This window comes from Empidonax traillii, unplaced genomic scaffold (assembly GCF_003031625.1).
Source record: "Empidonax traillii isolate 1590-97213 ecotype Southwest subspecies unplaced genomic scaffold, ASM303162v1 scaffold248:size1534464, whole genome shotgun sequence".
Lineage (NCBI taxonomy): Eukaryota > Metazoa > Chordata > Aves > Passeriformes > Tyrannidae > Empidonax > Empidonax traillii.
The window spans coordinates 647,647-674,157 of record NW_020955441.1 but is presented as its reverse complement, the minus strand read 5'-3'; the positions used below and the strand labels follow the sequence as shown (position 1 = coordinate 674,157).

At 40.2% G+C, this 26,511-nt stretch overlaps 2 protein-coding genes across 4 annotated transcripts in view; one reads left to right on the top strand and one right to left on the bottom strand.

Moving 5' to 3' along the window:
- Nucleotides 1–1,504: 1,504 nt before the first annotated feature.
- Nucleotides 1,505–23,604, bottom strand: COPS2 (COP9 signalosome subunit 2). 2 transcript variants are annotated; one of them, XM_027888963.1, is made up of 13 exons: nucleotides 23,442–23,574; nucleotides 14,667–14,780; nucleotides 13,629–13,706; nucleotides 12,909–13,034; nucleotides 11,469–11,579; nucleotides 11,281–11,358; nucleotides 10,280–10,454; nucleotides 9,135–9,313; nucleotides 8,939–8,991; nucleotides 6,827–6,924; nucleotides 4,989–5,071; nucleotides 3,868–3,926; nucleotides 1,505–3,095 (listed from the first exon to the last, which is right to left on the bottom strand). In XM_027888963.1, exons 1-13 carry the CDS (start codon nucleotides 23,493–23,495, stop codon nucleotides 2,951–2,953), a joined length of 1,353 nt encoding a protein of 450 aa, XP_027744764.1. In that variant the 5' UTR covers nucleotides 23,496–23,574; the 3' UTR covers nucleotides 1,505–2,950. The 2 variants fall into 2 exon arrangements, with proteins under 2 accessions (XP_027744764.1, XP_027744765.1); XM_027888964.1 differs by having other exon boundaries at nucleotides 2,408–3,095; nucleotides 11,469–11,558; nucleotides 23,442–23,604.
- Nucleotides 23,605–25,437: 1,833 nt separating this feature from the next.
- Nucleotides 25,438–26,511, top strand: part of GALK2 (galactokinase 2) — a 45,468-nt gene continuing 44,394 nt past the window's right edge. For both annotated transcript variants that reach the window (XM_027888945.1, XM_027888944.1), the window contains exon 1: nucleotides 25,438–25,527. In XM_027888945.1, coding sequence (XP_027744746.1) covers nucleotides 25,475–25,527 — 53 coding nt within the window. In that variant the 5' untranslated portion in view covers nucleotides 25,438–25,474. The remainder of the gene's footprint in view (nucleotides 25,528–26,511) is intronic.

Here is a 26,511-nt window from a genome sequence, read left to right as displayed (position 1 = left end):
AAAAGACCCCAGAAGCTGTGAAAAGTGTGGCTCTGACAATCAAAGACAATTGCAGGAATTTAATGATTGGAACTGACTGGAGAACACAGCGAGGCTGCATTACCACGTCTGGAACAACCTGCAGTGCAAGAGGGTTTCCTGAAAAAGATTTCATTCACTCTCTTCCTTCAACTGCTTGTTCACTTTTCCTGAGGAGGCAGAAATAACACCAGAGCTACCAGGGACCAGGTGGGCTAGAGCAACTCTAGATTTCTGCTGCCCTTGTATGACAGCAGAGCTCCTCTGTATTTCCCCCCAGAAAATTCTCATCTTCCAGTTTAAGAATTATGAGAACTCAGAAAAGGGGTAGAATCCCCTAGGGATTATATAAATCTTCATTATGTGCCTAGAGCACAGCTGCTGAGGCACTGTACACAGAAGAACTAAAATATGCCTAAACACAACAATTTCCTAAGAGGTAGACTGACACTTTTTTGGTCTCAAAAAACATCGCTAGCCCTCACTGCTCAAACTGAGAGTCCTTCACTAGTTGCACAATCAGACCTTCAGAACAGTAAGATAAAACAAGGGAACTAGATGGAAGGACAAGATTTACTGCAGTATTCCTATTTCCTGCTTGACAAAAATCCAAACATGCCTCCCTAACAGACACGGCCGGGATGGGGAAGGTTACATCAGGTACAAGAGACGAAGTCAAGAAGACTTTTTTTATTTTCAGTGATTGTAAGATTATACACAGTTCTCTTTTTCCCCCTCTCCTTTAGAGGAGAGTTGTCCCTTCCCACAGCAAGGGTGGTGGGAAATGGCAGGGAAAATAAACATATTCAAATAGCTGTGACTGTCCCTGTCTCCATGGGAAGGAGAACCTTGAAAGAACTGAGACAGTCCCTTGTCCCCCAAGGAGGAAGAACCTTGCAAGATTCCCTATCCAAATTAAAGCCTCTGGATCTGTAGCTGAGGGTCCCAATTACTGCGCAGTATTGTTAAGTTCAACTTCACATCACCAGGTAGTACTGGAATTTTCAAAGTAAAAACAATGGTACACATCACAGCATTGTAAGGAAACAACACACAATGTGCTTTTTAGTCAATATTATCTACAGATTTTACAAAGGAAAAAAACCTTTGCCTTTGCTTAAAAACTAAGTTCAATTCCTATTCTTATTTTACTGTTGTTTTAAGTAAGTGGATAAATTAAAAACACCTATGGGTAAAAAAAAAAAAGCATCAGTGAAGAAGAAATGCTCACCCAAGATTCAGCATCATGCTACTCATGATACACATTAAGCTTTATTGTGTAAACTCCAGGAAAAAAACCTCACTTGCTTTGACAATTGCCGAGCAAAATAATTTTCTAAGGGACATAACTATTCTTCAGATGAAAGTTAATTTTATCCTATTTAGTTCCACACTGTTACCAATTTAAATCCTGCCCTAGAACATTGAGTCTACCATGTGTGTGACGGACATGTGTAATTTATTAGGCTTCTTCACTATTTTGGGGGGGGGGGTGTTAATTGCTCTACATACATATTTTTCCTTCTATTATTACAATGTCTGTGTGTGGCACTGCTTTCTGTACCATCACACGCTACTCTGTTACAGAATTGACCCCACAGAATTCCTTCTACGTTTGAGACCTGCAAGAGAATTTTTCTGTCAGCTCCGGACAATCTGCTACAGGAATAAAAGTTGCCGTGGTCACCACTACAGCTGTATTTTAAGAGGATCTGATGATCCCAAAATCTTAGGACACAAAAGGCACGTGCCTGCTACGAGGCAGGACTTCAGAACAGCAGCTCTGAAGGGACTACGACACATTCAAACATTTGAGACAGAACAGATTCCACTATGACCAATGTCACTGCCCCTGGGCCCCACTCCAAATCCACAGTGTCATTTTAGATACACTGAATCCAGTCAGAAACACCACAGAGCAGGCAGAGAGGGGCTGCACTTCTATTCCCAGGCTACTGCTTGGCAAACCTGCATTCCTGAAGTAGCAAAATAAACCCCGAGCATGTCCCTGAGCGATGCCAAATACCCACCAACATAACCGGGCAGGGCTGATAATGGCTTGGCATCTGGCAAGCTGAAAGTCAGTGAACAACACTGCTAAATGTCAGCTCTTTAGTATTTATGCTTCACTGTTTCAAGGGGGAAAAAAATGAAAAATCAACAGCACATTGATCAAGAGGTTCAGACTTTAAATCTCCATGTTGTCCTTCACAGATGAGGTGAGGATCAAGTAATACCTGTTTTTGAAGTAGTGTCTATTTTCTTTTAAAAATAACACAAGTAATATTCAAGTATAATGAAAGCACATCAAGAAACAACTGTACAATTTCTGAACTGCACTGTTTATTTTGCTGCTTGAAACCTAAGTGACAGTATGCCACTATAATTATGGGGTTTCTTCTAAACCTTTACTACACTGCAGGTACAGAAATATACGGACACATTTTTGGAGAATTGACATTTTGCAAAATGCAGCAAACATTTCAATTTATACATGAGAAAAGGAAGTGTTCAAAAGGGTATGCATTTCAAGTTATTGCAGGTTATTTCTGTGAGAGAATTTCTGCAGGTAAAACATGTTTAAATTTAACCAACAGTAACGTGTCAGTGTATTTAAAATCATGACAAAAATCTTCTCTCTGGTCATTAATTGCCCCTCGACAAATTACTAGGATGTTGTATGTTTAGGGCAAGATGTCAATACAGCATAAATCCCGTGGCATTTTGGTTTTCTTCTGGAGATTAAAGCTGTTTTTTTCTTGGGATAAATGCAGCAGCAAAACACAAACCAGCTGATCAAAAAAGCACTTCTGCCATAACTCCAATAATTTCAGGGCACACCAACCGACAGTAGTTTTGCCATTCCCAGTTCTTTTAAGGTTTACATCACTGCACTGTTGCCTTAAGTAGTTTGTAGAAGCCTGTTTTTCTGTTAGGCCAGCTTGCTGACTACAGCCTGGTTGAGAGAATTTAGTTGGTTGGTCCATTTATCTAACGCCGTATACCGGGCCCCGCCTCTCTTCTGGTGATCCAGTTCGAGGAGCTGGTTGACTTGATCGATCCGGCCATGTATAGTGCTGGAAGCAAAGGAACAGAAACTGTCAGTGGCTGATGGATGTGGAAATAGGAACTCACAGCAAATCCAAGGTAGAGTAAGAGGTCTTATACAAGAGAGACACAAAGGCCGTTTCAGAATTCGGCACCTTTATGATTGTTGTCCTGGGTAGTGCTGCCAATTTAGCTGTAAATTGAAAATCCAATGGACTAATTCATTGGGCAATGCAGATTTTATCTGCTTAACTATGACCCACACAAAGTCTAAAGCAGTATGAGGTAAACAATTCTTCAAAGTCAAGGAATCGTGAAAAAAATAGAGATTTATGTCAAAAGAAATTAAAAAAATACAAACCCACGTATGGATTTTATTTTTGCAGTAGATGTAACAAGTTACCCTCCAGAAAAATAGGTTTTACAAATTATAGTCAAGTTTTTCCAGTTAAGGAGAGCAGACTACTAATTTGTCAACTTGAAAATGTACTCAAAAATATACATGGGTATAAGCAGCAATTACTTAGAATAGTAACTTTCATAATAATTCAAGACACTTATTATGTAATTAAAAATTAAAATAAAAACATGCCACTCAATCTCTCTGTGTCATTTTCTTGGCTCCCATCTTTCAAACACTCTCTACTGCTCATAAGCAAATCCCAAGTCAACATCATTACCTTTCACTTCTAGAATCAACCAGTATTGTCACAATGCACCAAAACTATGTTTTGTTGCTTCTTGTATAGTTTGATTATTTTAAAGTAATCAAAGATCAATAATCAAGAATAAAGTACATACTTATCCAATATGCACTGCACAAGCAAGCTTTCCACATCAGCTACATCTATGTTTAACTCCTAAAAGAAAAAGAAAACTCATTACGCTGCCACCATGTTTTGCAACATTAAAACCCTCTTTATTTTCATATACAGAATTTGGTTTCATTTTCCTTTCTTCCTCTTCAAAAGTATCAATTCAATAATGAGCTATCAAAAGACCTCCACCAAAGTACACGTGGCCAAGAATCAAGAGATCAGTAACCTCTCAGAAAAGGCTGAAGCAAAATTTTGGAAGCTCCAGAAATGAGTTCCTTTACTGACTTACTGAAAAAACAAACAAGATAAAAAATATCCCAAACAACAACAAAATAAACCACAACCACAAAACCCCAGGAAATAAAATAGGACAGTAATTATCAGAAAAGAATGGATCTACACTCAAAACCATTTAGAGACATAATTGCATCTTCTGGCTCAAGCAAGTTCTACACATGCTAAGTCTAACTTAAAAAAAAAAGGCCCATAGAGTTCTAAATAGAATTTAAGGATAAAAAAAAGGCACCTCTAATATTTCATGACACATTCTGTAATGCTGTGAATTTTTGCAAGCAAAATCACAGACCCACACGAGATGGAAATAGTCATCTCTTATCGCTGGGGTTTGATTTTGTTCTTTCCAGATAAGGCCACGAATTCAGTGATTCTGTGATGATGGTTGGTTTGTTCCACTACCACAGTTCTGTAACTCGTACAACACAGACATTTTAAGATACCTTCTGAACAAAAGGAGTTCAGATTTTAATTTTTATTTTCATAAAATTTACATTCATAATTACATTTTTAATTATATGACTTCCACTTTTTATACTTCTCTTCAGGAATGTGCTTTTCCACCCCAAGTAGAATATGGTAATTGAGTATTTTAGAACTATATCATAGTACATATTATAAAAAGCACTCAGATGACACTTGAAATTTACTTTTTTTTCACTGCAAAGCTGCCAGCAGTGCATCAGTGCTACTTTACGGTGTAGAGTAAATTTTAGATGCTCTATTTCTGGAAGAACTGTATTTATTTAAAAGCTTTTATTCACTATTAATCATTTACTTAAGCAAATGCAAGGCTCCACTGACACATACCTTAGAAATAAAAGGAATATGTATTCTTGTGTAAGGCTTAATTAATTTTATAAGCACTTGTGTTCTGATGTTTCGCAAAAGCTCTGTAGGGAAGAAAAAATAAACACCGTAAAAACAACAGTACTGAAATAAAGATGCAACACCACTCCATATAGAAAGATATCCTAAACACCAGGATCTTTTAAGGCAGTGATTCAGTGGGTGGGGAAGCACAGCAGAGGCCAAGGGATCCAAACAAAACTGTTCAAACATGGAGCAACATCTTCTCTGGTAAAAATTTAACTTATTCAAACTAACTGGATAAGTCCTAGAGATGACTGCATGGTATGTCTGCCCCTCTAATTTATGGCTAAAATGCTTGTGTTGTACAAAAGTGAAAAGTGGTATTCTTAAGGATATGCAACTTAAAAAGTCTGTCTGCATATAACTTCATGGGAAATATTCACATTTAAACATAAAAGACCAGGGCCTAATGGTATAATTATGATGAGGAACTGAAGAAATAAAACAATCTACATGGAGTGGCTGATTTTGATTCAGTAAAATAGCGCAGTCATTATTCTAGAATTTTTTACATTATTAAAGAAAGTTGGGATAAAATGAAAGCATAAATTACAACTGCGACTTAATAGAAAAAAAAAATCTAGCTCCATTTCTACCTAACTAGTTACACAAGGACTGTTTATATAATAAAAAAACCACTGAAGACCAGATTATGTGTCTCAATAAAACTAAGGAGATTAAAACAACGAGGCAAGGTATGTAAACATTACAGCCACAACCATGCTGTGTATCACTCCAGAGAGACAAAGATGAGGCATCTCTAGCACATAATTCTCTTCAATGCTTTGATTCAACTGCTCTTCTTCTCTTGCTTTCCAGTTCTGTCACACCTTTTTCCTTAAGCATCCATCTCTCCAATCTCACAGTCTCCCTCCAAGACTTTGAAGCTCCCCAGTAGTCTCCATGCAGCAGCAGCAGGGTTATATTTAGTTATATTTAGTTTCCCCTGCTGTTTGCCACCTTCTCTTTTACAAACACAAAGTATAGGAAAACCAGCTCTCTGCATTTAACTCTTTTCTTTCATATAACTGTCCAGCTAAATGATCTTGCAATGCCACAGTAAGACCTACTCTTGGAAACAGCAGTCACCTGAAGAACTGGGCATTATGTTCAAGTGAAGAGACTTTTCAGTTCTCAAATACATGAAAAAATGCAGGAGGAACTTTATTTTATCATGTTATTGTAACAGAAAGGCATGTGTTAATGTGTTCTCCTGTTTTATGAAGTATAGCTACTGCAAGTCCAAAAGTTTTTTACAACATATAAATTCAATGTATGCATCTTATTAAATATTTTACGTATTTATTAGTGTAACCTTCATTATACTGTGTGTTTTGTCTTTAATCTGAAGCAGAAAATTAACTTTATAAACCAGCAAACATCTAATTGCAGAGACTGACACAAGCCACCTTTACAGGTAAGGGCTGCTCTCACTTCACCCTTCCAATGGGAAAAAAACCTGTAAAACAAACCACTCAAAATACTCAGTGTCTTAACACCACCACAGATATTATCTTAGAATATCCCCTCTTGCTGGAACTTTCTCCATCATTCCTGCAATTCTTCACAGTCATGCCACATGCCTGGATGCAGGCTGGCCTTGACCAGCTCCTAAGGAACTCATAAACACTGAGGGAATCATCAACAAGTAATTACAGAGAACTCTCAGTCTGCCAAGAAGAAAAGTAAACCGTGGGGAGGAAAAAAAATAGAAAAAACCCAGCAGCTTACCAAGTAGTGAAAACAAAAAGGATTAAAATAGCCTTCAAAAATACCTTCAATGTGCTCCCTTATGAAGGGATCGTCCATGATGTTGCTGTGATTTGTTTTCAGAATCTTCTCAAATTCAGTGATGTCGTTATTCTGATAGGCACTTCAGATAAAACAAGAGACTGAATTATTATTCTAAAAGCTACAGACTTATACAAGATTATGTTATACCTCTAAAACAAACACGTATTAAGCGTTGGTGGCAAATAATTACATTCAGGGCCTTTATAAGCAAAAACTCTCTCCAGATGAAATGCAACAGAAATGACCTTTCTCCTATTTCAATTTTAAGAGCATTTATCAAAGTTTAGTATGAACATTTAGTCATTCCACAAGTGCACTCCAGTTTCAAAACTTTTGTACTTTCTGTACTTCTTTAAAAAAGCCTAGACCATAAAAATAGCCAGTTTTGAAAAGTACCATTACATGAATTTTGGCTTCAATAACTCATAATTCATGGCAGAAATAAGAGCTAAAAAGAGTCTAGAAGGTTGTTGCTGTCTCTACAATGTCCATCTTGAACTGAATTCTAAAAATACTGGAAGATGGAAGAAATCCTGACTTCCAGGATTAACCATCAGTAATTCTGGCATAAAATTATGGTTTATATTTTTATTTATACCTTATTGGTGTGTATATCCTTTAACTAGTCAGTCAATCTTGTTATCTGAGAAAGGGTTACAAAAAGGTGGGTTCAGTAGAGGCACCACAGCATCATTTGAAAAACAAGAGCTGTAACCACTGAAACAAGACCTTTTTCTTGAAATACATGCTTTCAACTTCTCTTTAATACTGACATCAAACATTTTAAAAACATTTATTTTTCCTTCCTGGTCTGTACATTTTAAAATTGTTTTAAAAATGGTCAAAAAGATTCATCCTTTATTAAAATGGGCAAGAAAAAGACCACCTACATTTAAGGTAGAACTTGAGTAGTTTGTAAATGGAGTTATGTGAGTGGCATTGGATTGTATCACGTGAAACATGTTTATTTCAGAAGTCTCTTTTTATCATATGTCAAATGTAAAAGTTCCTACTGTATAGAGAGGCTTAAAAATGTAATCTTTGAAATTAATTTTATCTTCTGCATATTTCTTATGTACACTGCTTTAATTGCATTATTAATTTTAAAGAAGCAGTTCTACTCAAATGCCAAGATAAAACATATAAATTAGAAATATGAATAAAATCAGATTGGGTAAGGCCATCTGGAGTTCCTTCTGCCTCAAATTCACAAGGAACTACGACAGTGAAGTAGAAAAAACACATCTGAAGTGGAATGAATTACTGGGAATAGTCCCTTAATGAACTATCAGATAATTTATTCAACCACTGTGTCAAAAATGGATGAACATCCTCACTTTGAGAAACAATCTGTGTGCAGACAATGGCACAGAACCACAGCGGCATCAGAGCAAGGCCTGTTCCAACAGGAGACCAACTGTGCCTTTCAGAACGTGAGCAGACGCTGCTTCTTACCTAATGAAAAGGTGGGAAAGGTTTTCCTATGTATTGTTTATTTTTTTTAACTTGATAAAGCAAAGGCAGGGCAGAGTGGATGGAATAGGGCAGCTTCAAACCCTGCCTCAGTTCACTCCATTTTGCTTAATGATCTTAATACACTGAACGTCCTCATATCACAGTTGCCTGTAAAAGGTAATTTGGCCTTCTGTGATTTTCATGTGTGTTTTAAGTAATCTCCTCTATCCTTCAAAGTCCAGTTTTTCTATTCCTTAATTATGAAGCTCCTTTAGTAATCATGACATATCCATGCATCAAATTATTCTATTGGCTTTGGTATGAGATGTCAGACAGCTTAGCCCTAAATACCAGTTGTAGCACAAGGTAGGACAGTTTTTATTTCAGGAAAAAAATTAGGTTTTTGCCACTGCATAAAAAATTCAGCATAGTAGAAGAAAACAGCATGTCTCTTTTACTCTGACCTGGTATAATACAGATACTTTGGTATCTCATAGTAATTAGGTTGCTTAAGAAAAACAGTACAAATATTTGCTCAATACTGATGAAATAACTGTCTTAGCTGCATAGAGAAAAGCCATCTCTAAAAATATTTCATTTCTGGTTTGTTCTCTTCTCCAGAAAAATTAAAATCTTACCTTACTAAATTCGTCATTGCTAGAATCTCTGGATCATTTTTGTATGGTTTAGCCTACACAGAACAGAAAGCACAATATGCAAGCTTAGATTTTAAGTATTTTTTTTTCCATTTTCATCTTTTGGGTAATTTCCCTATAAACTCAGAAAAGGGTATGAGGTGTAGGGGGAAAATGTGAAATAAAAAGAAAAAAATACCTCCTGAGAGTCAAATGGATTTATTCCAGACTTCATGAGCATGTTCGCTAAGACCAAGTATTTTAAGCAAGTGGTTCTTCTGGGGCTCCCTGATTCATCATAATTCTTGAATGCTTCAAAAAAATCAGTATGTGCCTTTTCAAACTCTCCTTCTCTTAAGTGCATTTTGCCTCCACATTCTGAAAAGAAAACACAGATGAAGAGAAAAGGAACACTGTGTGCTTGTTGCTGACTACAGTAATTGTACCCAAGTTCCACGCTATTTCTAAATAGATCACTGAAATATTTTCAGAAGTCATTTCATTCTCTAAAATCACCAGGAATCACTGCCATTTGGATAAACCCATTCCAAAGAAGAACAAACAAAACCCAACCCACATGATAAAACTAAAAGAACACTAATCCTCATAGCCAATAATTAGTTCATCCTTATGTTAAAATACTCTAAAAACTGAAATGGAATTTATCTCCATTTCAATGGCAACAGACTTCCTATATTTATGGAATTTTCCCTATCTGTTGAGCAAAATTGCACAGAAAAACTGAGAAATCCTCTCTGTCTCCTGAAGTACCCACTGCTGCCTGAGTGCCTTTGCAAGTGCCTATGCCAGCAGAAGGGGGAAAGGCACAACAGTATTCTGTCTTTCTCCAAGACACACAGCGTGTTTCCACTACAATTCATCACTGCAGAATATTTTCAAGTACATCTTAAAGCCCTTCAGTTCCTGCTGAATTTCAGTGAGGTGAAACATCGAGCACAGATTTACCAAAGGGGATTGCAGAAACAGTCCCTTCTGCCAGCAGTCCTTCCTGTCAAGCCTTTGTTTTCATCCCCTGCAAATGCCTTTGCATTTATCTTTTGTTGCCTGCCATGGTGCCAAACAGCTCAAGTCTTCCTCTTTTCTTTCTACTGCTTCTCTCCTAACATTTATATGGCCAGCTGTCCCGCCCTTCTGACCAGAGCATCTGGTACTCGGGCACCAGAACAGCAGAGCTACGTCCTACACGATGAGACTCCAGCCTCTGAATCTGCAAGATCCTCTGTCTCTACAGTCGGAACTGGAAAAAACCCGCATTAGTTCTCAGATTTTCATAAAACTAATCCGTGCAACAGAAGTTAAATGAAAAATTGAAGATGTACTTGCCTCTGATAACTCCCATGATCAGCGGATGAGGAATGGCTGACTTGATGTGCAATGACTGTTCATATAGTGCTTTAAGTTTTTTGTTATTTTTCTGTGCTGTATACATCTGAATTTCCAAAGCATAGATTTCCAATAGTTGAGTACCTTTTTTTAGATCGTCTTCCCCATCATCAGTCTAGGACAGATTAAGTAATAAATACTGTGAAATTTTAAGAGAACAGCAATTTCAGTTTTATACTAGTAAAAACCTGATTACCAAATACTCTCAGTAATTGGAATATTCCTAAAACTCCACTATTTTGATACAACTCTTAACAGAAAACATAATACTCGAAGAACTTATCACAGGCCAAGTTCTGAAGCCCTTTATTTAAAATGTCAGTATTTTTGTGTCATTAAATGTTTTCCTCCAAACTTTTCCCTTTATTCTTTCCCACTTTGCTTAAATTGCACTCTCATAAGTGTGATGACTGACACAAATGCATATATACAGATAACACATACAACACTTCTGCTGCCTGGAACAGAACCATTTCCCAGACATTTGTAACCTATTTTCCATACTGAAAGAAGAAAACTGTCACAAACAAACACAGCAGGCTGCATGGCTGATTTATTTTTTCCCCTTCCAGATGGGAAAGTAACAACTGTACTTTCGGTTTTGAATAAAGCTCACGTGGAATCTTTGCTGTATTTTAAAATTAATGTCTGTGCACTGATATGTGCTTCTCATCCTTGCACCTGACTGAAGAGAAACCTCAGCAGCAGCTGTGAATAATTTTTAAAAAAATCATCTTTAAGCAAGGAATAAAACACTTATAATTTTTTTGTTCGTGTTATCAAACCGATAACAAATTAAATCAGGCAGGGAGTTTCTTCCCTCTATACTAAAGCTCAGCAACAAGCCCCAAAGGCCAACAACAGATGTAGAAGAAAAAAAACCAACCCCCCCAAAATCAATGTTGTTTACTGAGCCACAGTGATTTAGAATATAAAGGTACCTGGCATGACTGATGCAGCTGACGCAAAATCTTTTGTAACTTTCCATATTCTTCTCTTTCTAAATATAATTTGCCAAGCTGTAATGAAAAAGGAATTGAAGTACTGAGGTCTATTAAGATTTCACAAGTATAGGAGTTAGCTGAAGGTGTCAAACAAAAGCAAAAAAACAGTAAGTTATATATTTTACCTTTGTGTTTGTCTTAAACCACAATCTATCATTCTTAGCATCTTTCAGAGCTTCAAGTGTTGTTTCATAGAATTCCTGAAGCAAATCCATCTGGCATAAAAAATCAGAATTCTATAATTGTAAACAGCAAATTTGTACCTGTTAATAAAGTCAATCTGAACAAACTAAAAGTGCACGCTTGAACTTCTAAATAAGAAAGGTATTTGTATCTTACTGAATGTCTGCATTTAAACTGTAAAGAGCTTCTAAAGTAAGAAAACTACACTTGCTTTTCTTATATGAAACATACAATTAAAAAGCATTCACATTTCAAGATTTCCACCCATCTGTGAAAAATGAAAGGCATCTTATAAGAGCCCATCTTATATAACCAAGGAATAGAATTCTGATGTTGTGTAACAAACACAGGCAACATCGCTCCTACTTAAAAGACAAAACCCAAAAATGATTTACATATCAAAAAGAAAATGTACTTTACAAAGAGAGGAAAATGGTCAAAGGCAAAGATCCCTTCTCCTTTCTGTACTCCCAGTGCTGAGTGAAAGAAACCTCGAGTGTATCCAACCGTTTCTCTGCACAAAACCCCCAAATACAACATCTAAAATGGAAATCACAGTGCTGAGTGCTACCTTTTACAAGGTGAAACAGAGAATGCATTCGTATTGTTTATGGCCACAGTTGTTTTGGGGAGAGCAGATCTGTGACCATACATCAAGTTAAGATTTCCAGATTGTCCCTCCAAGTCTGGCTCAACTGCATTTAGACCAGAGACTAATCTCTGCCAGGAAGGGATAGTCTAAAACAATCCTTTAGACCTCAAGGGTGACCCACCATTCAGCTACTAAACCTTCCCCTCCTCAGAGTAGCAGGACAGGAAGGATTGTGATAATGACTGAAGAGTCATCACTGAGGACCACTGATCCTTCTAGGTGGTCAGTCCAGGAGCTTCCTACTCTCTGTAAAGCTTCTACAGCAGCAAAAAAGAGAAGGAGCTGGGTGTGTAACTGTGACCGTGTACCTCACTTGCACAGCTCACTCACACACTGCAGTATTTCACTCCAGCACTTCCCTACAAAGTAAATTTCCCACCAACACTTCCCCCCAAAAGTAAAAAAAAAAAAAAAAAAAAATTATTGTTTCATTAAAAATTACTTTGAGAGGGCATTGGGTAGTGTGCAGCTACTATGCTAATTTAAAAAAAAAAAAGTATTTATTTATGAACATAGAAAGCCCAGGTAAGTATTGCCAAAAAAGGACAAATTTATGAAGTTATTTGCCTTAACAGAATCCACTGAATGTGGGAAATGTATTTTTAGATATGACAGCAAAGGAGTACTGGAAATTCTATCTGAGATCAAAAAAAGCCCAAACCAAACACAAAAGTCCATAGTTAAAATGCAAAACAGAAAACCATGAAGATGAAAGAACTGATGATCCAACCTGCTTGGAAGTAGAGATATAATCAAGAATAGAATTGATGGACTTTTCAGAGTAATTCCTTGTAACTGCACTCCGTATGTAGGTCAATAGCTGTTTATACCTATTCATCATTTCAGGGAAGTTAGTCTAAAAGAAAAACAAAATTACATTATCGTTTTTGTTTTAACGATTAAAAATTGAGTTGTATCTTGCAAGTGTACAAACAGGAAAGAAAGCATAACAAGGAAGACTATGCAGTAGTGAGTGGTTGCTGTTTGAACTTTTACATCACCACTTTACTCATAAGCAGCAGAATCAGAAATAACTTCATCAGGACTGCATGGAATAGACATTTAAAATATTTATCTCAATGAAGAAAACAGAGTTGGCCATACAAGTTTTGGAGCAGCTGCATATGCACCACATAACTGTTTCACTGATCTGTCTTGGTGCAGGGCACACACAGGAACATGAACACTGTCACTGGTGTGATAGCACAGCAAGGGCTGAGCCTCAGACTCTCAGAGTATCAGCTGACCACAGCAGCTATTTTGCATCCACTTTGCCTTGGACTTGCAGCCACCCCATCATTTTCCTGCCAGGTGTGTAGTAGCCACTAAAGGCTGCAAAAGACAAGTTCTGGCAGATTTAGTTGTCATGGCTATAAATTAGAATAATAACATCTCTGGATCAAATACGTATTTATGCCATTTACTCCCAAGTGATAGCTGGAATTCCTACCAATTTAAAGTTTATTTTAATCATCTGCTTCAGAGCTTTGAATCCCCATTCTCCTTTTTCACCTTCGAGTTCCAATACCTGAAATAGAAGAATTTTTTGCAAAATATTTACAAAAGCTTTATTCAAACTTAAATCTATTTTATATCTTGTTTAAAATGTACATATCCCATACATGCCTTTCCCCCACACTTTGTTAATTTTATTATTATAAGTAATGTTTAACTCTGTCCTGTTCTTTCATTTTACTCTTTCCTGGTATTATTGAAAAAATTAGTGAGAGGTTTGTATCCTACAAGTTTTCACAACTTAGCTGCTGTAGGGAGGGTGAATATGATTTCTGCTGTTGTTGTTAACTGAACTTCAGTGCCAACCACTAAACTTTACCACTGCTCCATAAATACAGAGGCACAAAAATTTTTAACACCCCCTGCAAAACTGACTCAACTCAGTTTGGACTAAATTATTTAAAGAAGTACATTTCTGAGTTACAGCAGAAAAGGATTTTTTAAGTTATGTATAAATTCTGTTACACACTATAAATAAGCCAAGAGATGCAAACATCCACTTTTCCTTTAAAAAGTTACATCTAACATGCTGCTTTCTGGTAGCAATGTGCAACCAAAAAAAATTTAAAACTGAGATGAAGAAAAGAATCTCTGTGTCACTTAGTATTTATACATTTAATGTTTTGGAATCAGATTGCAACCCAAATATAATATGCTATATAAACCACTGGGGAAAACATCATTTCATAAAAAAAACCCCAAAGATCTGGCTTTTATTGTTGACACGTGAAAGCAGTTAGAAATGTTCAATTAACTTAGTAAATCCTGAAGATTAAAAACTCAGATCTGTGATAAAATAAAGCTATTTCATGTCCTATTTATGATCCCTAAGAATGATCCTGAAAGGCAATCAGCCAGGAGTTTTAAGTTGTCCAGTGATAAACTTAGCACAGAAAATAACTCAAAGGGTAAGCAACTCTTTTAAAATGTGAATTAATATAAAAAGAGGAGACAGAAAATAAAGACGGAAAACCTTCTGAAAACTGCTTAATGCTGCTTTGGGATCATCTTCCTTCAAAGCTTTGGAATTGTAGTATTGATTTTCCAGATCCACATTTGGTTCAGAATTGCTGTCCTCAGAATATTCCTACATTTTAAAGGGGAAAAATAAAGAAAGAGAGAAAAAAAGGTTGAGAACATCTAATAATTTGATGCAAATGGATAAAATATAGTAAGACATATTGCTCCAACTGACACGGAATGCTCGGGAACTAACAGGAAATGTTCAGTTTTAGAGTATGTGACAGGTATGGACCCTTATGGTGGACAGGTATGGACCCTTATGGTGCTTTTCTCTCTCCCAATACCAGACCAGACTCACCAACCACCACTGTCTCCCTGCCAGCAGATTTTTCTTTCTGCATTACTGAGCTCCCAGCTCTCCCAGCTTCACCTTTATGACAAGTACAGACGGTAGGGTTGGGATTCTGCCAGTGCCCGTGTCTAAGGACAGATGTCTGACAGCTCCTGTCATTTGTGTGTGGGGCAGGACAGGGGCTGCCCACTGGTTCTCCAAAAGGCACCTGCTCTACCACCTTTGCCATCCCCAGAACAGACTGGGGCTGAGCTGCTGCACGAGGAATGATTCAGCTCTGGAGGATATCAAATGCTTCCCTGAATCTCACTCCGATCTGCCTTTTTATGCCACAACGATTCATACTTGTCTAAGGAAATTAAAAAAAAAAGAATAATGAGAACACCAGCTGCTTCTGTGCTGAGAAGCAGGAGATGATTGAGAAGATGTTAAGGATGATGCCAAAGACAGTGGGGTGGGGCACAGGCACAATAATTTAATCAAATAATTACCCATCATGTACACTAGTGCCAAACAAACTGAAGTATTTACTTCTACCAATTATTATTTATTATTTTAAAAAAGTACTCTGAGACTTTTTCTGGTGAAAACTCCCCTACACATTTTATCTTCTTTTGCTGAAGGACAACGCTGTGTGTCTGAATTACAAACAAAGCTAAATTACTAACTAACTAATTACTAACAAAGCTAAAATAAGAATTTCATGGGAGGTTTACACGATTCAAAAACCACTTCACACCTTTCAAGCCAACTCCTCTGAGCAGGGTCCTTGGCTATTAGGAGGTGTTTAACAGAACCTGTTTAAATCTAAAAGTTAATGTTGTCAGAGTAACTTTCCCTTGTAACAATATAAACAATGCACAGTAAGATGCCCTTTTTTAAGATGAATTTTATTCTTTTAATGTACTTCATCAGGCACATTTACTCTTTTGTTCATTCATATGTTCCTGCTATTAATGGACTCCTTCAAAACCATGAGAAGGAATGAAAAAGGATGAGACAAAAAAAAAAGAGAAGTTTTAAATTAGCTCTCTCCTCTCTGCACTGAAAGCAAATCTTTCAAAGATTCAGTTTTCTAAAGTTCTAATGGAAAAATTAATTATGGGAACTCACATTTGACTCAGATTTTATTAAACATAGTACTTGAGGCATTTGTCCTTCTACCTGTTAATGTTTCTACTTGTAACATGTAGGCAAGTTGCCCACATATGTATTTATTTTCACTCTACAAAGTCTTAGCATTAGTGAGAATGAATGGTCTCAATTCCACAAACCTGCTCTCTGAATTCCCACAGAGCTATAAAAACTTAATACTGAAAACAGCAAAGAAAACAGGAAGTGTCTCATTTCAGTGGGCAGGCTTTCATTTTGGTCAGCTTGTTTTTGTGAAGTCTTTATTGATCCAACCAGTCTGGTGGAGCAGCAGCTACGAGTGCATGAACATGATGTCAACAGCTGTATCAGGCACCTTATGGAAACACAGGCTGCCAAAAATTAACCAACACAGCATTTAAGAGATGGGTAATCAGCTGATGTCTTGTTTATGCTTAACTTGAACAATGGGGAATATTTTTGGCAGAAGTGTCTATTTGTAAAGATAAAAGGAAAGCAAACAAAATTAATTCCTTTTAGGAGGTAATATGCTTTGTTAGCCTAAAGCCAGGAACATATGAATTTTCATCTTAGCTCTGGCAGGGATTCTGATGTGGATTCATGCAAGAAGCCTTTTTTAAGAGAATTTTTCTCAATGATACTTAAATATCCCATAAAGCTATTTTCATAATATTAATACATAATAAAGAAGAAGTGTTAAGTCTAGAGACAATTTTTTTCCCCAGTGGAAATGCTCTGAAGTGCATCGAAGTCTCACAGCTGTATTTTTTCTTCTCTTGATGCCTATTTGCCTCACACCAGATTCAGGATGTGGATATGGACTCAAGGTTTTAAGGGAGAAAATGTAAGGTGGTCACTTTAAGAGACATATTTAAACTTAATGGCTGTGAAGAAAACTTTCAAACCTTCAACTAAGTATGAGATGATGCCATTAATCTGTACACAATACTAAAAAAAAAAATCAGCCATGTAGATACTGCATTTTAATTCAAGCACTGATGTTAATTATATCAGTAGGGATAAATTCAGCAGGACCAGCACTCTGCCTTCTTTTGATGCAGAGATGGCTTAGTGCAGTAGGATACAAATGTAAGAACATTCAGCTTCTGCCAAAAGCAAAAGGAAAGAAGGAGGGAAGCATGCGAAGCTGTCCCCTCAAAGGTGGAACTAAGAAAAAGATGCATTTCCTTCTCAGTTCTGAAGACAGAAAAGTTCCTTTAACAATAAATTCAGATAGCAAAAGCCTAACCTTTCCTCACCCTCATTTTAATGCCCCTGCTTCCTGCTTGAATGACTTTCCCAGCTCAACCCTTTTAGATAAGAAGTTTGTTGCAAATTAAGTAGAAATACACAGTTTACAAAAAGGATTTCTACATAACTCTAAAAACTTCTACTATAGGATCTAGACCTAACAATCTGCATAGTGACCAACACTCTCAATTAGAACTTCAAGATATAAAAGCACCTGCGTGATACTTAATCTCCAGCTGATGTAAAAAAAGTCACAGGCCCAAGAATTTTTAAAATTAAGATCCTGGTGATATTTTTCAAATGGACATTAACACTTTAAGTTCAAATGAAAAAGAAATAGTCTGAGTATGCAGAACTGATCTCTGAAACCCCCTGGATTCTTCCCTCCTCAGAGTATCAAAGCAAGCAAGTGGGTTTTTTTATAAGTACTCAAAAAATTAGAAAGCTCTGATAGAGTCTGGAAAAAACGTAGTTACAGAGGTTAAGCCATAATTTAAGCATTGCTCCATGTTCTAAATGCAGTCAGTTATAAACAATACAATCCCATCCCATCACTTCTTGGGGAAAGAAAAATTACCACACTAACTCAACTGTACTGGAGATAAAACCCCTGATGTAGCTTACTCTGCCTGGAACACAGTTCTTTCAGAGAGTTTAATAAAAGTTAAATTAGTACCAAGGAACCAATTTAATTAACAAATCTTTATTCCATTACGTATTTTCATAAAATTCATTTTATCTAGTAAACAGCTATAAAACATTAAGGCTCAGCTTCTAAAATGAGCACGCACAGAACTCAATTCACCCCAGTCAGCTTTAATCATCCTTTTTAGTGCATGGATCCATTTGCAGTTTCTCCTGCAGCACAGGCAGGTTAAGAGCATCCCGTGCTCCCAGATCCTCCCTGGCCATCTGTGGTCCCAGCATCCCCTCTGCCCTTCCCTGCAGCATTTCAGGGGTTTATGCTGTAGGGTCCCTGCTGATGGCTGATCCTCCCGGGCTGAGAGCAGCCCCCCAGAGCTCACTGCGTGTCATTCACCAGCTCCACAGGAACTAAACTTTGCAAGCTTTTTTTTTTTGTTTAAAAAGGGGCAAAGCAGCTATACAAAGATAAGTTTCCAGCACAAAGACACAATGTAAAGAAATCTATTTCTGTAAAAATGAATCCTTCAAGGACATGGTTGAAAATACTTATTACTGTCAATTTTCGATTGCTGGTAATTTTACCAAATTTCAACCATTTGGCTGACACAAACAAATTTTTTTTTTTTTTTTTTTAAGAAGTACAGTTGTTTCTGAGAGTAAGTCTGGTACGAATTCAGTTTTACTTCAGCTAACTTTATTTCCTAACCGTGGCATGCAGGAGATCTGCTAAGCACAACTTCCTTTGCATTTGCTCTTCCTGGACCACTGGCCTGCAGGCACCAGGACAAAAAGCAAGGACCAGTTTCCCTGAGCATTTGCTGCTGGTATCCAGGCACACGATTCCAGAGAAAGCAGTAAGACTGGAATGCAAAAGAGCAAGGAGGAAAAGAACAGAGGCAAACCCTGGGAGCAAAAACAAGAGTGTGATTTGTGTGAGAAGGCTGCAAGCACTCAGCCAGGCATTGGGAGGCCTGGGTTCTTTTCCACATTCCAGGTCTCTGCTCTTGTGCTCCTGCTCACTAACTCTGCAAGTCATCCCGAGCCTGCTGGCTCACACCAGGGCTGGCACCAGGAATAGAAGGCTGTGAAACCAGCGATTTGCAGGGGCGTCAGAGGAGTCCCATGAAAGACACTGGTTTAATTTTTTTTAATTTTTTTTTTCCAGTTGGAAGAAGATGCACAGAAATGAGACAGGAGACTGCAGGAGAAACCTGGTATAACGACATGTAAAGAGTATGGAAAAAAAGTGCCTTTGCTTTCCACCTCTGTCACACAGCTCTCCTACAGTCACGTGCATCTTTTTCTGAAAGTCCAGTTTTGAGCATAACTTAGATCTAATTTGCTTCTGTTAAACATCCAACTGCATGTCAGATCTGGAGAGCTCTGTTCTGAACACAGTGCTGAATAACTTCAACAAAAACCAGAACTTACTGACACTTGTCAATGGTCAGACAGAAAGAATTTACTAACTATCCTCAGGCTTTCTGCCTCAATATTTCCTTCTCAGACGTTTCAGTGAGCTAAATAAGCCCCAGTATATTAATTCTGTGTTTAAAGATGACTCTGAAGAGAATGCATAAAATAAAATATCAGGACATATGCTGAATCCCTATAAAATATGAAACAGTAATTAATTCAGAGACAGTACATCCTATGCCCTCTGTGCTCACTTTTTTTTTTTTTTTTAAATCACATACTAATGTAATTAAACATAACAAGGAAACAGAAGAGGGTAAAGTGGATCTGCTTGATTTGGTATTTCTTTAGTTGTAAAGCCTGTTTGTGCAGCATTATCCCTTTCTTGTTTGCAACATACCTGTGGATTTATTAAAATGATGGCAATAGTGAAACATGAACAGTTGGGAAAAGGTGACAATATCTGCATGAAAATTCAGTGCATCAATATAAGACAGGATAATGTCTCTATATGAGGTTGCTTATCAAGTTTGGTAACATAAAAAAAATCCTTCTGAAATGGAATACATTTCTCTCTATTGGAAAGAAAAAATGAACCAATTCATGTAACCTGAAATAAATAATAGGAGTGCCTATTTCCCAACATCACCACAGCCTGAAACAGGAAATCCTCAGTAATCTAAAGGGATGCTCCCCATACTTGAGCCATGTCAATCCTCAGGAACCTGCAGCCCTCTCAGCAGGGTGCAAACTGATGGCTGTTCATCAGAACTGTATCCAGCTTTTCCACTCAAGTCACTGAAATCATACAACTCCATAATATAAAAAAGATCAGTTGCTCAGAAAACAGATTTGTCCAACCTTCCTTTAATTTTCAAGTTGAATTTCAGAACACAATACTTAACACCACAGACAAATTCCTTGTTTATTTAAAACAAAAAAACCCGAAACAATCCAGTAGATGCACTACAACAACTGTCAATGTGTTTGTCATTGTGCCTGGAAGAATCAATTTCTGGATGAAGGCTGAGTTTAGCCTCAAAGTCAATTCTAAACATAGTCTTTTGTCCCATACTGAAAACAAAAATGGAATTTACAATGGCCCTTCCCTCCCTGTCCTTCTCCACCCTCAGGCTGGATCTAGTAAAAAGAACTTGGACTGAAGTCATGTAAGGCACCTAACAGCTAGAAATTAGAGTTTAGAAATTAAACTAGAAATGAAAATTGAGTGGTTTTCTAATGACCAGTAAACATTATTCTGTTCACTGAAGCATAAAGTGGAATAATCCATGTTATAATCAAGGCTGTCACTGCACATTAGCAGCAAACTGTGAATCTAGGTCCATCCACACACAAATATAAATGGAATATCTTCCTGATATCAAGACCCCCAGTAAATAAAGTTAACTTCTCTAGGAGTGGCTGAGGTCATTTACATACAAAACCTTGACTTTTTACCCAATAAAAAACCTAAATAGAAACAATCAAGTACAACCTGTAAAGTGGGTAGTCTTCAATTGTTCAACAGTGTAGTAATTACTCTAATTATACAAAATTCCACGATGAAGCTGGGAAAGAGCTAGGCCTTCAGAATATCTGTTCACATTTCAATTCAAGTGTGAAACATTTGCATACTTCAGGAAATTTAACTGACTGGTTCTCCATAATCAGCAGGTCAAGTGCACATTTTAAGAGGAACAGCCACAATCACTCCTAATAAAAGCTGACAAAATGAATTTTTTGGGGAGTCTTCAATACTATTGTTATGCTAGTAGTTACCCTGAGAAACCTGAACCTAGTTTCACCATCCTATATTTTGACAAAATAGCTATTTCTTCTTTCCTTAACTGTTTCTCTAATTACTGCCTCTCCTCCTATTCCTTAAAAATTATTCACCTGCACTCACATGTGCTCCTTTATTTTCAGCTCTGCACTAGTCTGAGTATTTTCTCTTGTACTCTTTTTTTTTGTTGCAAAGACTTCTGCAGCAGCCCTTACACTGAACTTGAGAATCATGCATCCCCTTAGACAGTCTTCTCTTAATTTAACTAGATTTATATCAACATGAAAAGAAGAAACCAGGCCCTATCTTCAGGGCCTTTAACTTTTTTCTGAAACAATTCTGTGGAACACTACAATTACAGCACATTTGAAAACAACAGCCAATTACAGTCTGTTAGTCCCGGAATGCTGAAACTAGTCTAGCTGGAATATTTTTATTATTAAATTCTGGGGTTTTTTTCCCATCAGTTATGAATTGAAATTAAATTGTTAAAATCTGTAGCTTTAGTTAATGCTTTACATGGGAGTTACAAACTGAAAAAACTAACATGCTCCTTGTTATTACATGCAGTATTTTTAAATTTTGGAAAGGTCTGGGCTAGGGGCAATTAATGATGATGAAAATATTCCAGTGAAAGTAACTACAGTCAGAGGCTGAAACCTGCCCCAAGCAAGATGTTTCAGGAAGGTTTTTCCAATGAGAAAGGAAGAACTTCAGAAGAAAGAAACACAGGAAAAAGCATAAAACCATTCTTGGTGAAAACTGGCAAAATGCAGCATGAATTTGAGCTGCAGTCTCACTCAAATCTGTACCTTTAAAGACTGAAAAATGCAATTCCAATGGTTACTCGACATGTTCAGTTCTCATGTTATGGATGGACATTCAACGTGAATTGTCCTTTGATTGTATCACATGGAAAAAGCCCATAGTATTTTAAATCAGGACACCAATTTCAGTGTTAATGAACATGAATGACAATTCGATTTGGAACGCAGTGTTTTAAACAGTCTCTGTATATTTCCTTCAGTAACCTTGTTTCTGAAAGTCTGTGGATTCATTCATGGACTTAAGGGGAACACTGACAGTTCCTGGAATACTGACACAAGCAGCTCATAGGGTTATGATAATAACGCTGGTCATAAGCACTTCTACATGAATGAAAAAAAAAAAAACCTCAAAACCAAACCCAGGTGCTTTTATTCTGTATCTAATGTCATCCAGCCATTCTGAGCAGCTCATAATAAGGACTGCTCAGAAACTATTTTAAATAAAATCAGGTAAGTATTTTAAGTGAATTCATAAGCAGCAATGATTACCAAATAATTTGTTAGAAAGCAAGTCTTCCAGAAACAAGTGTCTGGAGTTTTTCAGTGTAACTGCAGTACTGAAACCTCAACCATACACAGTTGTTTTTTTTAATGTCTCTAGTTCAAAAACCCATGGAAAGTTTGTAAAAGCAAAAAAAACAAACAAGGGCAATATAAATAAAACTTATGAGAAAAGCAGCATTTCTTTTAACTGTAAAACTTTAGAACGAAACCTAATGTCAACATGTATTTAAATGTTAACAAAACACCCCCCCCCAAAACCTTGCAATTAAAAACAAAACGGGGGTACCAAAAAGCTCGCTAAGGCTATAAAGACAGAAAGTTAAAAACAAGCGCATCCTTTCAGCGTTTTGCGTCAGAAACCGGCCATGTGTCCCCTTCTCCTCACTCCCCTTTCTCTTCCCCCCACTTTTCCCTCAGTTTGTCGCCCGCACAAGCACATGAACCGCATCCACCCCCAAGGGCCTCTCGGAGCCGCGGGCGGGGAGGAGGGCGGGCAACTTTATCACTTTACTTCGTGCCCGACACTCGGGCCGGGGGCAGGAGGAGGGCGGGGGGCAGCGCACCGGAGCCTGCCCTCACCCCGAGCCCTTTGGGGACACGGGGCCAGCCCGGGCCTATCCACCTGCCCGGCCCGGAGCCGGCCCGTTCCTCCGCGGAGAGGCGGCCGGGGGCTGCTCCCACGGCAGCACCCGCCCCTCGCACCCACCGCCCGCTGCCCGCGCCCTCCTCCCCGGCAGGGAAACTCCTCCTGCCCGTCCGCGCTCCCTGCCGGGGCAGCCCCGGCGGGGCGGCAGCTGCGGCGGGCGCGCCGCGCCAGCCCTGGCCGGGAGCGGCTCCGCGCCGGCCGCACCCCCGGCTCCAGCGCCGGGCCCCCGCGCCGCCCCACGCCCTTACCAGGTCGTAGTCCTCCTCATCATCGCACATGAAATCATCCTCCATGTCAGACATCTTGGCCGGAGGACGGGCGGGGGGCGGCGGCGGGGACGGCCCCTTCTCCCAGAAGCCCGCGCGGCGCTGCCCAATGTGGCTCCGCTCCGCCCGGAACGCGCTGCCGCCCGCGCCTCTCCCGCCCCCGGCCCGGGCCGCTGCGAGCCCGATCCGCGCCTCTCCCGCCCCCGGCCCGGGCCGCTCCGAGCCCGATCCGCGCCTCCCCCGGCCCGGGCCTCTCCGGGCCGCTCCGAGCCCGATCCGCGCCGCCCGCCGCCCTGCCCGTGGCAGCGACCGGGCCCTGGCAACGCGGCCGGGCGGGGCCTGGGCTCTGCACGCCGGAGCTCCCCGGGGCGACTCTGCCACTCCTGCCGCCGGGAGGGCGCCGTGCTGGCGCCAAGGCCGCCCGCCGGGTGTGCGGCCCCCGCGGGGGCTGCGGGTGTGGAAGGGTCGAGGTCGGTGATTCTGCCCCTGTGCTCAGCCCTGATGAGGCCACAGTTACAGTGCTGTGTGCAGCTGTGGGCTCCTCGGTGTAAGAGAGACGTGGAGCTCCTGGAGCGGGTCCAGCAGAGAGCCACTGAGTTGGTCAAGGGTTTGGAGAATATCTTAGGAGGAAAGGCTCAGGGAGCTGGGCCTCTTCAGCCTAGAGGAGAGGCGACTGAGAGGGGTCCTCATTAATGTGTATGATTATCTAAAGGGAGGATGTCAAGAGGATGGAGCCAGGCTCTGCTCCACGGTGACAAGCAATAGGACGAGAGGCAGTGGGCAGAAAGTGGTGCACGGGAAATTCCACCTGAACACGAGGAAGAACTTCTTTACTGTGCAGGTGACCGTGCACTAGAACAGGATGCCCAGAGAGGTTGTGGAGTCTCCCTCACTGGAGATACTCAGGAACCATCTGGACACAATCCTGTGCAATGTGCTCTGGGATGACCCTGTTCGAGCAGCGAGGTTGGAGCAGATGACCCACTGTGGTCCCTTCCAGCCTAACCCATCCTGTGATTCTGTGAAAGCCGGTCCAGATGCTGGGACAGGCAGCGCTGCTCAGCCCTCAGTGCAGCCCATTTGCCTCACTCGGTGCTGCTGAACAGTTTACGTGGGCTGTGTTTTGCATTAAGCAAGTCCTGGAGCAGCGGTTTTAAGGGCCTGAACTTTTAAAATCTATGGGCCTTGCAAAGCAATGGCTTTATAAAGATTTTTGCACATTAATTTCTGCCTCCGCCTTCAACTGAGCGATGCAAAATGCCTGACAGACCAGCTCTGCCTCCCCATCTCCACAAGGCCTGGGGTTCTCACAGGCTTCTAGATGCATCTGGTTTCTGACAGTCTTTTTTTTTTTTTTTTTTTTTCTTAGAGCTAGTGTTACGTCTTCTAAAAACTCTGTTTTCTGCCACCATACTAAGAGGGAGAAAAAAGTTTCACCTCAGAAAACCTGCAGTGAAATTTCAGTTACTGTGCTTTCTTCAGTCCTGAAAAGCTCCATGAGTGGGATATGAAGGGCCAGAAGATACAGACCAAACCAAAGATATACAACAAAATGCACAGTAACACTGAGCAAGTGAACCTGGAAACACTTTTGAAAGTCTCAGTTCCCCAGAGTATCTGCAGCCAGTAATCCGAGGGGTAGCAGGAGCTGTGAGGTGGCTTGTTGGGAGGGGAGCTGGCAGAACCCCACACCAGGAAAAACAAAGGGAAAGAACGACGCCGGAGGGGACGGCACTGCCCGTTTATTGTTTTCATTGCAAGTGCGTTTTGCCGGAGAACCGGCAGGAATGCAGGGGGGGGAAAAAACCCTAAACACTTCCTTGGCACGTGGCAGCAGCTTTCCCGTCCCGCCTGGGCTGCGGTGGGCGAGGGGCCGCGGGGTGCCCAGGGCCGAGCGCCGCCGGCGGGGCGGGCCGGGCTGGGCTGAGGCCGGTTTGGGGCCGGGCCGCCGGCGCTGCCGCCCGGAAGGACGCGGCGTGTGCGGGCCCCGTGACTGCCGTGCTGCTGGAGCCGCCATGGCAGGGGACGGCCCCGCCGCCCTCCCGGTCCAGCTGGTGGAGCAGCCCAGGTGGGTGGGTCGCTCCCCGGCCCCGCCGCCGCTTATCCCGGGGCGGGTGGGCGGTGTGCGGGAGGTGGGAGGGCAGGCGGGCCGGCCCCTCATCGCGCCCTAGTGTGAGGTGCGAGGGGATTTTGGCTCTCGGGGTTTTGGTTTCTTGTTGCACGGGCAGCGTGGCACTCGCATCACGCGTGGCCCTCGCATCACGCGTGGCCCTGGGTGCTGCTGGGTCAGCAGGGGCGATCATTCATTCATTCATTCATTCAGCTTTCCTCCTACCTTTTTTTCCCCCGAATTTTGGCGTTACTTTCTTTTTGCTATAAAATCCCTGGCACAGCGCAGGCCCGGCCCTGCGTTTGCACTGCCGTGGCAGGTGCCACGACATGCTCACTCTCCACGGAGCCGTGCTCGGTGTGGAGGCAGAACACACATAAACCAACCTTTTTAACTGCATTAGCACCGCAGAAGAGTCACCCTTTAAACTTCATTTACCTGCATATACTTGCACTGTAAGGCACACGGAAAGGACAAGTCCAGCACTTCCAGGCTTGGGTGTGTGAAGTTGTGGGGATGCCTTTGCTTAACGCATCTGACAATCTTCTTTTTTGATGTAGGTGCTTAAAATGCAGTGTGCGTGTTGCAACATCAAGGCCAGAGCCTGTAAATAGCCTTTCATCAGGCCTGCTTGTAAAACCCACATTAAAAAAAGAGATCAATCAACACTTAGATAAACATGCCCCCATGACTGCTTTGTTTGTTGTTAGTCTCTCAGTACCAACACTACTATAAAAATATCTGTGCAACAAAGCAGCATTCTAAACACTGACACAAAAAGGAATAAAGTTAACACCTAGAATTCTGCCAAGAGATTCCCCCATGGACTATAAAATTTATTAATATGATCTAGAGAAGGGATTGTACAGTGAAATGGCAGAAATTGCTTCTGCTAATTGGAAGAGCGATATACCAGTCAATACTAGGGGAGATTATAAGAAG

Excerpts from the sequence above, each read along its gene's own strand:
- COPS2 (XM_027888963.1), bottom strand. The coding sequence starts at position 23,495 with ATGTCTGACATGGAGGATGATTTCATGTGCGATGATGAGGAGGACTAC. Across the intron at positions 13,707-14,666 it reads CATTAAGCAGTTTTCAGAAG|GTATTGGAACTCGAAGGTGA; the intron begins GTTTTCCGTCTT and ends CTTCTATTTCAG. Across the intron at positions 11,359-11,468 it reads GGTTTAAGACAAACACAAAG|CTTGGCAAATTATATTTAGA; the intron begins GTAAAATATATA and ends TTTTCATTACAG.